We start from the raw sequence: 12,585 nt of genomic DNA, 5'->3' as shown, positions 1-12,585 counted from the left end.
ATCATTTCTTATAATTTCTACAGTGCTACCAGACATACACAGTACTGTACAGTACATCAAAACACGGAAGAGACAGTCCCTGCTCCAAAGAGCTTACAATCTAGTCAAGACAGACAAATTGGACAAAAGGTGCATCAATACACAGGGCTCAGGTGGGGGAATTACAGATATTGGTGCTTAGAAGGTGGGTTGGAGTATGGAATTGAAAGCGGCTTCAAAGAAGTGGGCTTTGGGTCTGCCAGAGAGTCAGGCAATTTGTTCCAGGCATACAAAGTAGAAGGGACGGAGTGTGGAGTTGGCCGTAGAGAAGAGTACAGATACGAGAGACGTAGCCAATGAGTGAAGTGTGGGAAGAGAGGAGCTGCGGGGCAAATACACTTGTAGGTCAGTAAGAGGAGTTTGGACTATATTCGGAAACAGGGAGCCAATGAAGTGGACAGAGCAATACTGGCAAAATATGAGGCGAGCAGCAGAGTTCTGAACAGATTGAAGGGAAGAGAGATGGTTTAGACCAGTGGTTCCCAACCCTGTCCTGGAGGACCACCAGGCTAATCGGGTTCTTAGGATAGCCCTAATGAATATGCATGGAACAGATTTGCATGCCTGCCACTTCCATTATATGCAAATCTCTCTCATGCATATTCATTAGGGCTAGCCTGAAAACCCAACTGGCCTGGTGGTCCTCCAGGACAGGGTTGGGAAGCACTGGTTTAGGCCAGTGAGAAGCAGGTTGCAGTAGTCTAGGCGAGAGGCGATGAGGGTCTTAGCAGTGCGCTCAGAAAGGAATATACCAAGAAGAAAAAAATTCATTGTTATTGCCTTAAAAAGATTAATAGTTCAAACACCAAAGGAATCCTCAGCGGGATATAAGTTCTTAATGAAATAGAGGGGCCTCTGAAAAGTTCTCAGCCCAACCAACCAAGTTGAGGCAATCTCCATCGAGGGCTAGACACTTAGTCCAAATACGGAATAAAAAAGTGAAAAATTGCTGGACTCAATGGAGATTCCCCCAACTTTGTTGGCTGAAAACTTTTCAGCAGCCCCTCGTAAATACATTTTTAATTCCTTTCTAAATGCTGCTACTGCCGAATACTGCGTATGGAGAGTCTTCCATAGTTTGGGTCCCACTGCTTGAAACATTGACGCTCGATATTCTTCTAGCCCAGGGGTGGGCAACTCCGGTCCTTCAGGGCCGGAATCCAGTTGGATTTTCAGGATTTCCCCAATGAATATGCATGGAAATCCTGAAAACCCAACTGGATTCCGGCCCTCGAGGACCGGAGTTGCCCACCCCTGTTCTAGCCTCACATCTCGAAAAGATGGAGACTTCCAGAAATTCCTTATTAACTTATCTTAAAGTTCTGACTGGCCAATAGATGTGCACACCGTCACTGATCCTAAGGGTGCCTTTTACGAAGCCATGTTAGCGTTTCCCCTGCGGCAAACGCACGGAAGCCCATTCAACTCCTATGGGCTTTGGTGTATTTACCCCGGTTTTGTAAAAGGAGTCCCAAATGATTTTTCATTTCAATGAGCAATCAACTCGATTACTTTAAAACTGGGGTTCTACGCTCAAATCGAGAACAGCCAACTAGAACCCAAGGTATGGTGTTCTGGGCTATCTGGGTGATGAGAATCAAAAGTACAGTGTCACAAGCCTGTCTGTCTCTTTCTATTATTCTCCCTCTGTCATCATTTTTTGGCCTTTCTCTGGTTTTCCATCTTCATTACTGAGCTTCTGTCTGTCCGTCTCTATCTCTTTCCATTCCTCTTACTTTTCTCTCTCTAATGCCATTTTTGCACCATGGTCCCATCCCTCTCCTCCAGCTTTTCCATTGATTCTCTTCTGTCCCCTCTCTCTGGTTTTCTTTCAAACGCAGTGGTAAACAGGAACAATGGAGACCTTAATCCTGGGACCACGTTATGTGCCCTGCTGACTTATAATTCGCCCTCCCCTGTCACTGGTTCTACATCAGCAGATCAGGGGACTTAAACAAACTGGATCTTTCTATGTGTGACTCACCTCTGACTTCCAACAGAGAATGGGAGCAGCTGGATATAAGACTGCCCAGTTAGCCCTGCATGCTCATTCTCCCACCTCACCCTGCATCTCACCAACATCCCTGCTTACTACTGGTTTCAAGGGTCCATCCAGCTATGAGCTGCTTTGGGTCCACTCCCTGAAGGTGAGTTACTATTTGATTTGCATTCCTATAGGATTTCTGGTGACACAGAAAGATGGCCATTAGGGTTGTGCATTCGCTCTGGACAAATATGTTTATTTGAAATTTCAATTAAAACCTGCACAAGTATACACATAAATAAAACAAAACTTGGCAGGTGTGTAAAGTCCTTTGTAATAAAATATATACTTGACTTTACACGCCTGCCACATTTTGTTTTATTTATGTAGTATATTTGTGCAGGTTTTAATTGAAATTTCATATTTTAAAATAACGTATTTGTCCAGTTTGACCAGTGTCCCTTCCCCACTTCCTTTTCTGTTCTCATTGTTTGCTTGTGGGATTGCATTTTTTCCTTTGCATTGTATGATACATGAAATGGGTAAGATACAGCACAAATCAACACTAAGTAAGATCAGAGGTTGTGACAAAAAATCAAATATGCACTCAGCCTTGTTTCAGTGCTAACAACTATGTAACCCATGGTACGCCCCCACTTGGAATACTGCGTCCAGCACTGGTCGCCGTACATGAAGAAGGACACAGTACTACTCGAGAGGGTCCAGAGAAGAGCGACTAAAATGGTTAAGGGGCCGTACAGTGAGAGATTAGAGAAACTGGGCCTCTTCTCCCTTGAAAAGAGGAGATTGAGAGGGAACATGATCGAAACATTCAAGATAATGAAGGGAATAGACTTAGTAGATAAAGACAGGTTGTTCACCCTCTCCAAGGTAGAGAGAATGGGAGGGCACTCTCTAAAGCTAAAAGGGGATAGATTCCGTACAAACGTAAGGAAGTTCTTCTTCACCCAGAGAGTGGTGGAAAACTGGAACGCTCTTCCGGAGGCTGTCATAGGGGAAAACACCCTCCAGGGATTCAAGACAAAGTTAGACAAGTTCCTGCTAAATCGGAATGTTCGCAGGTAGGGCTAGTCTCAGTTAGGGTGCTGGTCTTTGACTAGAGGGCCGCCGCGGGAGCGGACTGCTGGGCATGATGGACCACTGGTCTGACCCAGCAGCGCCAATTCTTATGTTCTTATGTTAATTGTGCAATGGGCTTCTCTGCCTCCTCAATCGCTAACATGTAAACTCGTAATTAAAATGCCAAAAATGGTAAGCCAAGGCCAGTATGATGGGGCAGTGACAACTACTGGACCCTGCTAGGCAGACTAGGATACAATTCCTGGCTCATATCAGCTGGGGTTGCTGCTAAATCAGCATGTGAAGAATGGGTCATTGTCATTGTTCAATGGCGACACCTAGTGGTCTATTGTGGCAAGGCTCTGGAATACACGCCTAGTGTGATCATCAACATTTGGGCAAAATGAGTTGGAAGAAAAATGAGGGCAAGTGGCGTAGTGAGGGTGACAGGCGCCACTCCCTCACCCTCGTCTCCATCCCCCCTTCTCTTCCTCCATGCCTCTAGTCATTCACTGCTGTGAACAACAAGAACTTCAACATGCTCCTCGGGACTCCGTCGTCTCTCCTGCTGACGTCACCCGGAAGTGACGTCAGTGGGAGAGATAATGCGGTCACGAGGAGCACGTTAAAGTTATTGCTCGTGGTTGTGAACGACTAGAGGTATGGGGGAAGGGAAGAGGAGCATGCGAATGATGAGGGGAGGAGTGGGAATTGGCAGGGCCCCACCCCAACATAGCATCCGGGATGGCCCACCCCCTGCCCCTCCCCCTTACTACACCACTGGGCCTACCTAGTCTGCCTAACCATGCCATCTACTGAGGTCCAAGCTTTCTTGAATACATCTTCACTTTCTGTCTCCATTACCTCCACCAGGAGGCTGTTCCGAGCATCCATGAAAAAGTATTTTCTGAGCTTACTTCTGAATCCAGCCCTTTCCCCTTCATCCTGTGCCATCTCATTCCAGAGTTTCCTTTCGATCATTTCTCCCCATATGCCTTATGTAGCAGCCTTCCTCATTAATAAGGTCTCTAACTGTTCTCTCCTTTCCAGGGAAGGACGGCTTCATAGGAAGTTACTGGCACCCGGGTTCCTCCAGTGATGTATACCTTGATGGGAGGCAGGCTACTGTGTGCCATCTCTGGCCTGGTGCTGCTCATCGTTGCCACAGCCACCAACTTCTGGATGCAGTACCGCTACTCGGGCAGCCTGAGCAACCAGGGGCTGTGGAGGTTCTGTGTGGCTGGAAAATGCCACGCCCACACCGTCACCATTGGTAAAGGTCACGCTGCTCTTTGTGGAAATAGCCACCGCACGCTGCAGACTTACAAGACAACCTTGCAAGATTTTTTAAAATGCTGTAGTACACCAGCTCTGTACTGAATGAGACAGGAAAAGTTAGCACTCACCCTTTTACAAATTTTACGATTCTGACCTCTCATTTTCTACATCCAACAAGCTGCTAAGACCTGTTGCTTCTATCTCTTCAATATCACCAAAATTTGCCCCTTCCTCTCTGAGCACACTACCCGGACCCTTGTCCAAGCTCTCGTAACCTCATGCTTAGATTACTGCAATCTACTCCTAACTGGTATCCCTCAGTGTCGCCTCTCCCTCTTGCAATCTGTGCAAAACTCTGCTGCTCGACTCATCTTCTACCAACCTCGCTACGCTCATGTCGTCCCTCTCCTTAAGTCACTTCACTGGCTCCCTATCCGCCATCATAAACAGTTCAAGATCTTATTGATGACCTACAAGTGGGTTCATTCTGCTGCCCCTCAATCTCTCTCCTTATCCACCTCCCAGAGAACTCCGATCCTCAGATACGTCACTCATCACGTTACCCTTCTCCTCCACTGCCAATTCCAGACTTCATTCCTTTCATCTAGCTGCCCCCCATGCCTGGAATAAATTACCCAAATTTGTCCATCAAGCCCCTTCCCTTCCCTTGTTTAAAAGCAAACTGAAAACCCACTTTTTGATGTAGCCTTCAATCCATAACCCTCCTCCCCACTGCCCACCAGCCCAGACAGCAGATTAACCATTCCTCTTAACATCCTGTTTGTCTGTCTTGGCTGTTTAGATTGTAAGCTCTTTGTGCTCCGTGCGTCTGGTAGCACTATTCTTCTACTTTCAATTCCTCATACCACCCACTCCACAATTCCCCTCAGATCCCCTGGCAGCAAATGTGTTATCAACACAGGTGCACATTATTCCATATTCCCCAGATGTGATTGGTCCCTTTTCATATGAGGCCATCTGAGACAAGGCTGTTCCTTGGGCTTTTAGGGGAATTATTGGGGTAAGGGGAAGATACTACTATATAATACTGTAAACATATTGGTTTAGAATAAATTGATATAAACTGCCCTGTACTGGGGGTTTTAATCCCCTTAAACCCTTTCTTTCCAGCTTGGCCTTGACCAAAAGGTGCAGATTGCAGTGCTCTCTAGAGCCTAATACCAACTGGCAATGGAGGTTGTCTAAGCGGTTTTCCCTATCTGTTCCGGCTCACAATCTACCTAGCATGCCTTGGACTGCAATCCTACAGGCTGAGTGAATGCCATATTTGTCTCATTGCATCTCAGGACTTGTAGATCCTTGCCCTTGCCAGTGAAATCAAAACTGCAGCACCCAATATACACTGGGGCAAAACCTGAACTGGCTAAGCCTTCAGGGTTGACCTGGGATAGGCCAGCAACCCTGCTAGCACGGCAGAGTAGCATCCAGGACTTCCCCCCCATCCCAGGCTCAACCCTGGCCAGCTCAAAGCAGAAGGAACCAGATCTAGCGCTTTCTTTCACAAAGTTTATATTCTAGGCAATCTCCATCATTCTAGCTGGAGAACAATCAAACATACATAATTCCGCTGTTTGCTTTGGATCCTCATGAAACACTGTACAGGGTAGAGAGAATATGGTTTCATTGTACAATGTATCGAGGGGCAGGGCAGAGGGTAGTTGTGCTGGGTGGCTGGGACCGAGCTCTGGGGCTTCATCACGAGACCCGGGATATGAGGAGCTAGCGTCTGTCTGATTTAAGTAAAATGATCAGTTTGAACCAGGGGTTTTCAACCCAGTCCTCAGGATACCCACAATGGAAATTGATGGGATACATTTGCACAGAATGAAGGTAGTGCATGCAAATTTATCTCATGCATATTCATTGTGGATAGCCTCATAACCTGAGGACTGGGTTGAAAACCCCTGGTTTAAATAAAGCTTTTCCGAAGAAGGGCTGGATATGCGTTCCAGTCATACAAGGGGGTGTGAGCTGATGACAGTGGATTGTGTCTTTGTCCTTGGGTAGTCTGTGCTGATTCTTCCTATAGCGCCACCAGAAGCACACAGCGCTGTACAGAATGACAAAGAAGACAGGATGACATGGATACAGTTAAGGTTAATCTGCTGGCTGGGTTGGTGGAGTTTATTTAACAGTTTGTAAGCAGCTTTTAAAAAAAAAAACAACAACACGTGGGTTGCTTTTATATTGTAATTCTTAGTCGTACTGTTGTGGCCTTGTTTTTGTAATCTGCATGGAAGTGAGTAAGTTTTTGTAGAATATAACTTCAAAGTGTAATGTAATATAATGTAACTGCCTGGCCCAGAAAGCATTAATCCTGCCTGGAGCTTATATGACTTCAAGTCTGGCTCTGCAGGTGTGGACACCTTTGTGATTTCCAGTCCCGCCTTGTGACTTCTTTCCTTTTTTTTCCCAGCATTCTGGGATGCCACCCGGGCATTCATGCTCTTCTCCATCCTCTCCTGTTTTGCTGGTGTCATTCTCAGTCTCATGGCCTTCCCTAGTGGGATAAAGTCTACAAAAGCTCGCTCTGCTGGCATCACCCTGTTGGTGGCTGGTAAGTAGGAGATGGTGTGGCTCATTGTCAAAGCACTTAGACATCCAAACTACCATTTGGTACTTTGTGTGTCTAAGTAAACGAGCCCCAGTGTCATCTTATGAAGAGACGCATCCCAAACCTGTCCTGTGGACCGCACAACTGAATTTTCAAAAGAGCCAAAATGAATATGTATGAGATAAATTTGTACACATTAGAGATCCATGATATGCAACTTCATTTCATGCATGTTCATCGTAGCTTTTTCTTACCACTGTCTTTCATGTCCACGCCAAGAGTACCCCACTTGTAAGCCATTTCAGACCTTTCAACTTTGATACTTAGACCAGTATTTAAGCCCTAATCATTATACAACACTGACACCTAGTGGTTAGCAATAAAACCCATAATTTTGCAAGGCTCTTTAAGGAGAGGCTTGTGGTGCCTTGTCTTACTTAAGGATTGTCAGTTTGGGAGTAAAAAAAACATGGGCAGAAATCTCGTGTAGTTGCAAATGAAAGATATGCTGTAATCCAGCAGAGAAAACCAAAAATGACCAGTGTTTAAACTAAATACTTACTTGAGCCTAAATTTTAAACTAAAATGAACTTCTTTAAATTAACTCCTTAAATGTGAAAAAGAAGCCCTCAGACCTTTAGAGCAGTGGTTCCCAATATTAGCAATATTCAATGGCACATGGTAGCACAATTTAATAAGTCATTGTTAGTGCATTAAGAAGCCTAAAGAATGAGATGAAAAAGCAATTTCAGCCACATTAAACTTGGATGATGAGTATATATCTAGGGTTACCATTTGGCTCCAGAAAAAAGAGGACAGATCGAGACAGCTGGGTTTTACTTCCATTGAAAGCAAAGGAAAGAAGGAGGGCAGATTGAGATATCTAGGTTTACTTCCATTGAAAGCAATGGAAGTAAAACCCGGATGTCTCAATCCGCCCTCCTTTTTCTGGAGCTAAATGATAACTCTAAAGCAGTGGTTCCCAACCCTCTCCTGGAGGACCACTAGGCCAGTCGGGTTTTCAGGATAATCCTCATGAATATGCATGGAGTAGATTTGCATGCCTGGCACCTCCACTATATGCAGATCTCTCTCATGCATATTCATGAGGGCTATCCTGAAAACCCGCCTGTCCTAGTGATCCTCCAGGAGAGGGTTGGGAACCACTGCTTTAGAGTTATCATTTAGCTCCAGAAAAAGGAGGGCGGATTGAGACATCCGGGTTTTACTTCCATTGCTTTCAATGGAAGTAAACCTAGATATCTCAATCTGCCCTCCTTCTTTCCTTTGCTTTCAATGGAAGTAAAACCCAGCTGTCTCGATCTGTCCTCTTTTTTCTGGAGCCAAATGGTAACCCTAGATATATACTCATCATCCAAGTTTAATGTGGCTGAAATTGCTTTTTCATCTCATTCTTTAGGCTTCTTAATGCACTAACAACGACTTATTAAATTGTGCTACCATGTGCCATTGAATATTGCTAATTGTTCTCTAAATAAAAGTCACATGTGACGGGCTCATAACAAAATTCATAATGGGATCGTCATTTATCTTTCAACATGGTGGCCAACTTCACACCTTCATGTTTGAGAAGTTCATGTGTTGCTCCATCTTACAGCCAAAATTATTTCATGCCAGCTATTATGACAGGTTCCTCCCCTTAAATTCTTCATTTCAACACTCAGCCTGAGGTTTCCTATCACTGACTCTTTCAAGGACTCAGGTATGGACTTCAGAGTTCTAGAGATCTCCATCTAAAAGAACTCATGGCACGCTGGAGAAGTTACCATTTGGTTTACAAGACAGTTTGGCACATGGTAGCACAATTGACCATTTTGTGTTGGGGCGCTAAGATAATGGTCATTTTTGGTTTTCCATTTGTGGCATTAGTCCAGTGTGGGAGGGTAGGACTTTTGGTCTAGATATATAACCCAATTCAGACCATTTTGATTGAAAACTTCTCCGCTCCCCTGCCAAGGTCTCAATGTTCTATACCTTCCTTTTTCAGGTTTCTTTGCTTTGCTGGCAGTATCGGTGTACACAGGAGTGATGGTGAATTTCTTTGGCAAACGCTATACTGATTGGCGCTTCTCCTGGTCCTACATCTTGGGCTGGATAGGGCTAATACTTACAATCTCTGCAGGTACATTTTCCATCCCTCTCACACTCTCTTTCATCACTCCTCTTTCTTGGATTAATCTTGCCTCTCTCTCCCTGGGTTTTCGTACTGCTTCTCTCCTTGGAATTTTTCTTGTCTGTCTGTCCTTCTATTGCTTCTCTTCCTGGGATCTCTCTTGTCCATTTCTCCTTCTTCTCTCCCTGGGATTTCACTTGTCTATCTTTTTCTCTTCTATCACTTCTCTTCCTAGGTTCTCTCTGGTGCTGTCTTTCCCTTTTGCATTGTCTCTTCCTCTGATCCATCTTTATCTCTGCTTTGTCTTTTTCCATTATTCCCCATCTCATTCCCTTTGATTTCTTGTTTTATAATCCTTTTTCCCTCTTTTGCATTTTTCCTTCCATTTTGTTTCACGCTGGTTCCCATCGATTCTTAGAAGCAATCCCTAGGAGCCTATTCTGGAATAACATTGGTCTGGCTGGGTTCCTAGGCCAACACCTGAGTCCTGGCTCCAGCTCACCGTCTTTCAGGAAACATCACCTTGGGGGAGGGCTCCGCCTGCAGAATCACACTTCCCACGGGCCACCAAAATAGCGTGGCACGACCCCATGAAATAGATCATTGTTCAAGCTGTGAACAAGTCCAGTGTAAACACAGCAAGGCCTTCAGACACGCCTTGGTGCTAGGCCCTGGTTGATTGTTCTTAGAAGTATCTCTCTCTGCGCCCTGTTTTGTCTTATGATGGGAATTAAGTGGAGCCATATCTCAGGAGGAGAGAAACAGGCCCCTAATCTTCACATGGGGGAGAGTGTGGTGCAGTGGTTAAAGCTCCAGCCTCAGCACCCTGGGTTTGGGGTTCAAACCCACACTGCTCCTTGTGACCCTGGGCAAGGCACTTAATCCCCCCATTGCACCAGGTACATTAGATAAATTGAGAGTCCACTGGGACAGACAGGGAGAAATGCTTGCGTACCTGAATGAATTCATGTAAACCATTCTGAGCTCCCCTGGGAGAACAGTATAGATAATTGAATACATAAATAAAAATAAAATAATGACAGTGTCTCAGCCCCTCACACTATATTTTACCCCTCTGACTAGGTAGTTAAGTTCCTTGTAACTTTTTCATATTACAAGTGATCTGGTAGTCACTATTTTATGCTTATCTTGACTTTTCTTTTCCTTATTCTTTCTGCATCCTCCTCTCTTGTTCTTATCCTGCTTGTTTTCCCCTTAAGATATTGTAAACCTTTCCTGCCCTTTTGTCTCTAGTACTGTACACCGTTTTGATTTTACTTTTTGTTTAAAATGGCAGTATACCAAATAAAACACAGTAACTGAAAGTGTACTACAGTCAGCATTTTTTGGGTCTCACCCTCAACGACAGGCCCCTGACCTTCACATGACAGAGTTCCAGTGTCTCACCCCTCATGCTGCAGTCAGCATTCCCTGTGTCTCACTATGAATGAAATGCTGTTGTTTTGGGATTCTGCCAGATAGCTGTGACCTGTTTGGCCACTGCTAGAATTGTCTCTTTTCTTTTTCACTAGTCAGCACTCCCTGTGTCTTCCAAATGACATGTTCATATCCCTCACAGTACAGTCAGCACTCCCTATCTCTTCAAGAATCCATGTGTTGCAAGGAAAAACATGATGTCACAACAGAGTGCCAATAGGTAAAACAGAATAATTCGTATATGCAGCTTGAGTAAATCTCTCCAATTACTCTCTTTACACTAGGCAGTGCTCCCTGTTTTTGGAACTTTTTCACACATCGTGTTTTGTGTTCAGGCTATGATCCTTCTCCCATCACTGTTCTTTTCAATGTAACACTTTAATGAATATGGCATAATCTGTGTTGCTCATCCATCTTTCATTCATCTTCCTAGGTGTATTCCACATCTTTGCTTTTGGCAGGGACAATTCCCAGGACACAGTTGTTGCTTCCAGTGGCTAAAGGCCTTTGATTCCTCTGCCCTCCCTTCGAATCGTGCTCCTAATCTGATGTACAACTTGGGCCTCTCCGGAGACAGCCACAGCCTTCTTCTCTTTCACAAATCTCCTCTCCCTGGACAATTGTCTAGTCAAGGCTCTGTCATGTTTTCTTAACTCCTGTACAACCTGCTGGTACTCCCAGTTTGGTCTGTTTGACCTAGAATAGACTTTTATAAGAAGACTGCATTTATTGTGATACGGTGGGGGGCAATAGGATTAGAGAGGACACCAGGTCATTTGGGAAGGGTTAAAACATACCCTATTGCGTGCTGGAACTACTCCCAGAATGCAACAGCACAAACCAAGGCCTAATCTTAATGAAAGAGTGAGCCAGTCTCCTCTACTAGACGAAGACATTGCAGAAGCCACCAACCAACGCAACGGACGGTGCAGAGATATGCTTTTGTTGTGTGATACTGACTGCCTTGCTATTTGGCCATTGTTAATTCTGCTGTGACTATTTGAAAGCCTTTTTTTTTTTTTTTTTAAATCAACCAAAACCAGAAGACTGCGTGGCCTTCCGACCACCATGGATGGAGCACAGTGGACATGTATTGATTGCTGCAGCCGTATTCCATGTCTCTTTGTGCAGGGCTTGGTTTTAGAGAAGGTGAGATGGTGCAGTAAAGACTTCTTTACGTGTTAAAATAAAACACATTTACAAAACGTGCTCTGTAAAGCCAAACTTTGAGATTTGTCATGTGGCCTCAGAGTACCTGTTTCAGGGTGGAAGATGGATTGTTTACTTATGCAGACTTTGAACATGGTACGTGGGGCTGCTAGCATGCTGGGAAAGGAGTCTTGGGAAATTATAGTGGCTCATCTCCTTTCTTGTTACAGGACCAGATCTTTGCCCTATCCCCTCGCTCTCCTGTTGCTATCTCAAGCTTTCTTAAATCTTGCTCCTATTTTTGGACCCTACTACACCCCCTGAGAGATCATTCCTTTAACTCCCCATCTTCTCTATGAAGGAACTTCCTTGGATTACCTCTTCCTCCATCTTGATCTAGCTTTACATTACCATCTGCTATTACACTTGTCAAAATTTCACAAAAATTAAAGGAAAACAGACACCTCTCTCCTCTTCCATCTGGTAATAGAGGATGTGCGACCCCACCCCTATATCCACCCTGCTCCGTCCCTAGCCTATACAAATCTCATCTCTTTGGACAAAGTGCTGGGTTTTGAAAAGCCATCCGGGGAAATCCGGACATTTGGTAACTCTACCTCTTCCCACCACAGAATTTTTCTTCTTGAAGCCTGAGCTAGCCTTTGACCATCTGTGGTAGCTGCAGGAACTGTAACAGATTGCAGGAAAGTGTGGGAAAGAGACTCCATTCCCATATAGGAGTGGGCAGGGCTACCAGACGTCTGGATTTCCCCGGACGGCTTTGCAAAATCCAGCCGACATAATCACATGGGGAAGGGGCATCCGCGTGTTGAGAAACACTGCTATAAAGGACTAAACTCTGAAAAATATCCTTTGATGTTAATCTAGACATTAATGCACAGATCTGTT

The 12,585-nt window shown here is 44.8% G+C and overlaps 1 protein-coding gene across 2 annotated transcripts; it reads left to right on the top strand.

Annotated features, from left to right (window-relative positions):
• Positions 1-690: 690 nt before the first annotated feature.
• LOC117350817 (lens fiber membrane intrinsic protein-like) lies at positions 691-11,104 on the top strand. Of its 2 annotated transcripts, XM_033925451.1 has the most exons (5): positions 691-2,186; positions 4,154-4,376; positions 6,819-6,959; positions 8,965-9,099; positions 10,961-11,104. In XM_033925451.1, exons 2-5 carry the CDS (start codon positions 4,202-4,204, stop codon positions 11,026-11,028), a joined length of 519 nt encoding a protein of 172 aa, XP_033781342.1. In that variant the 5' UTR covers positions 691-2,186; positions 4,154-4,201; the 3' UTR covers positions 11,029-11,104. The 2 variants fall into 2 exon arrangements, with proteins under 2 accessions (XP_033781342.1, XP_033781343.1); XM_033925452.1 differs by lacking the exon at positions 691-2,186 and having other exon boundaries at positions 3,123-4,376.
• The last annotated feature ends 1,481 nt before the right edge of the window (positions 11,105-12,585 follow it).

Source organism: Geotrypetes seraphini, chromosome 16 (assembly GCF_902459505.1).
Source record: "Geotrypetes seraphini chromosome 16, aGeoSer1.1, whole genome shotgun sequence".
Taxonomy (NCBI): Eukaryota; Metazoa; Chordata; class Amphibia; order Gymnophiona; family Dermophiidae; genus Geotrypetes; species Geotrypetes seraphini.
This window is presented reverse-complemented; position numbering and strand designations above follow the sequence as displayed.

Coding starts and splice junctions, on each gene's coding strand:
- LOC117350817 (XM_033925451.1), top strand. CDS start 4,202: ATGTATACCTTGATGGGAGGCAGGCTACTGTGTGCCATCTCTGGCCTG. Junction 6,960..8,964: donor CATCACCCTGTTGGTGGCTG/GTAAGTAGGAGA, acceptor TTCCTTTTTCAG/GTTTCTTTGCTTTGCTGGCA. Junction 9,100..10,960: donor AATACTTACAATCTCTGCAG/GTACATTTTCCA, acceptor TCATCTTCCTAG/GTGTATTCCACATCTTTGCT.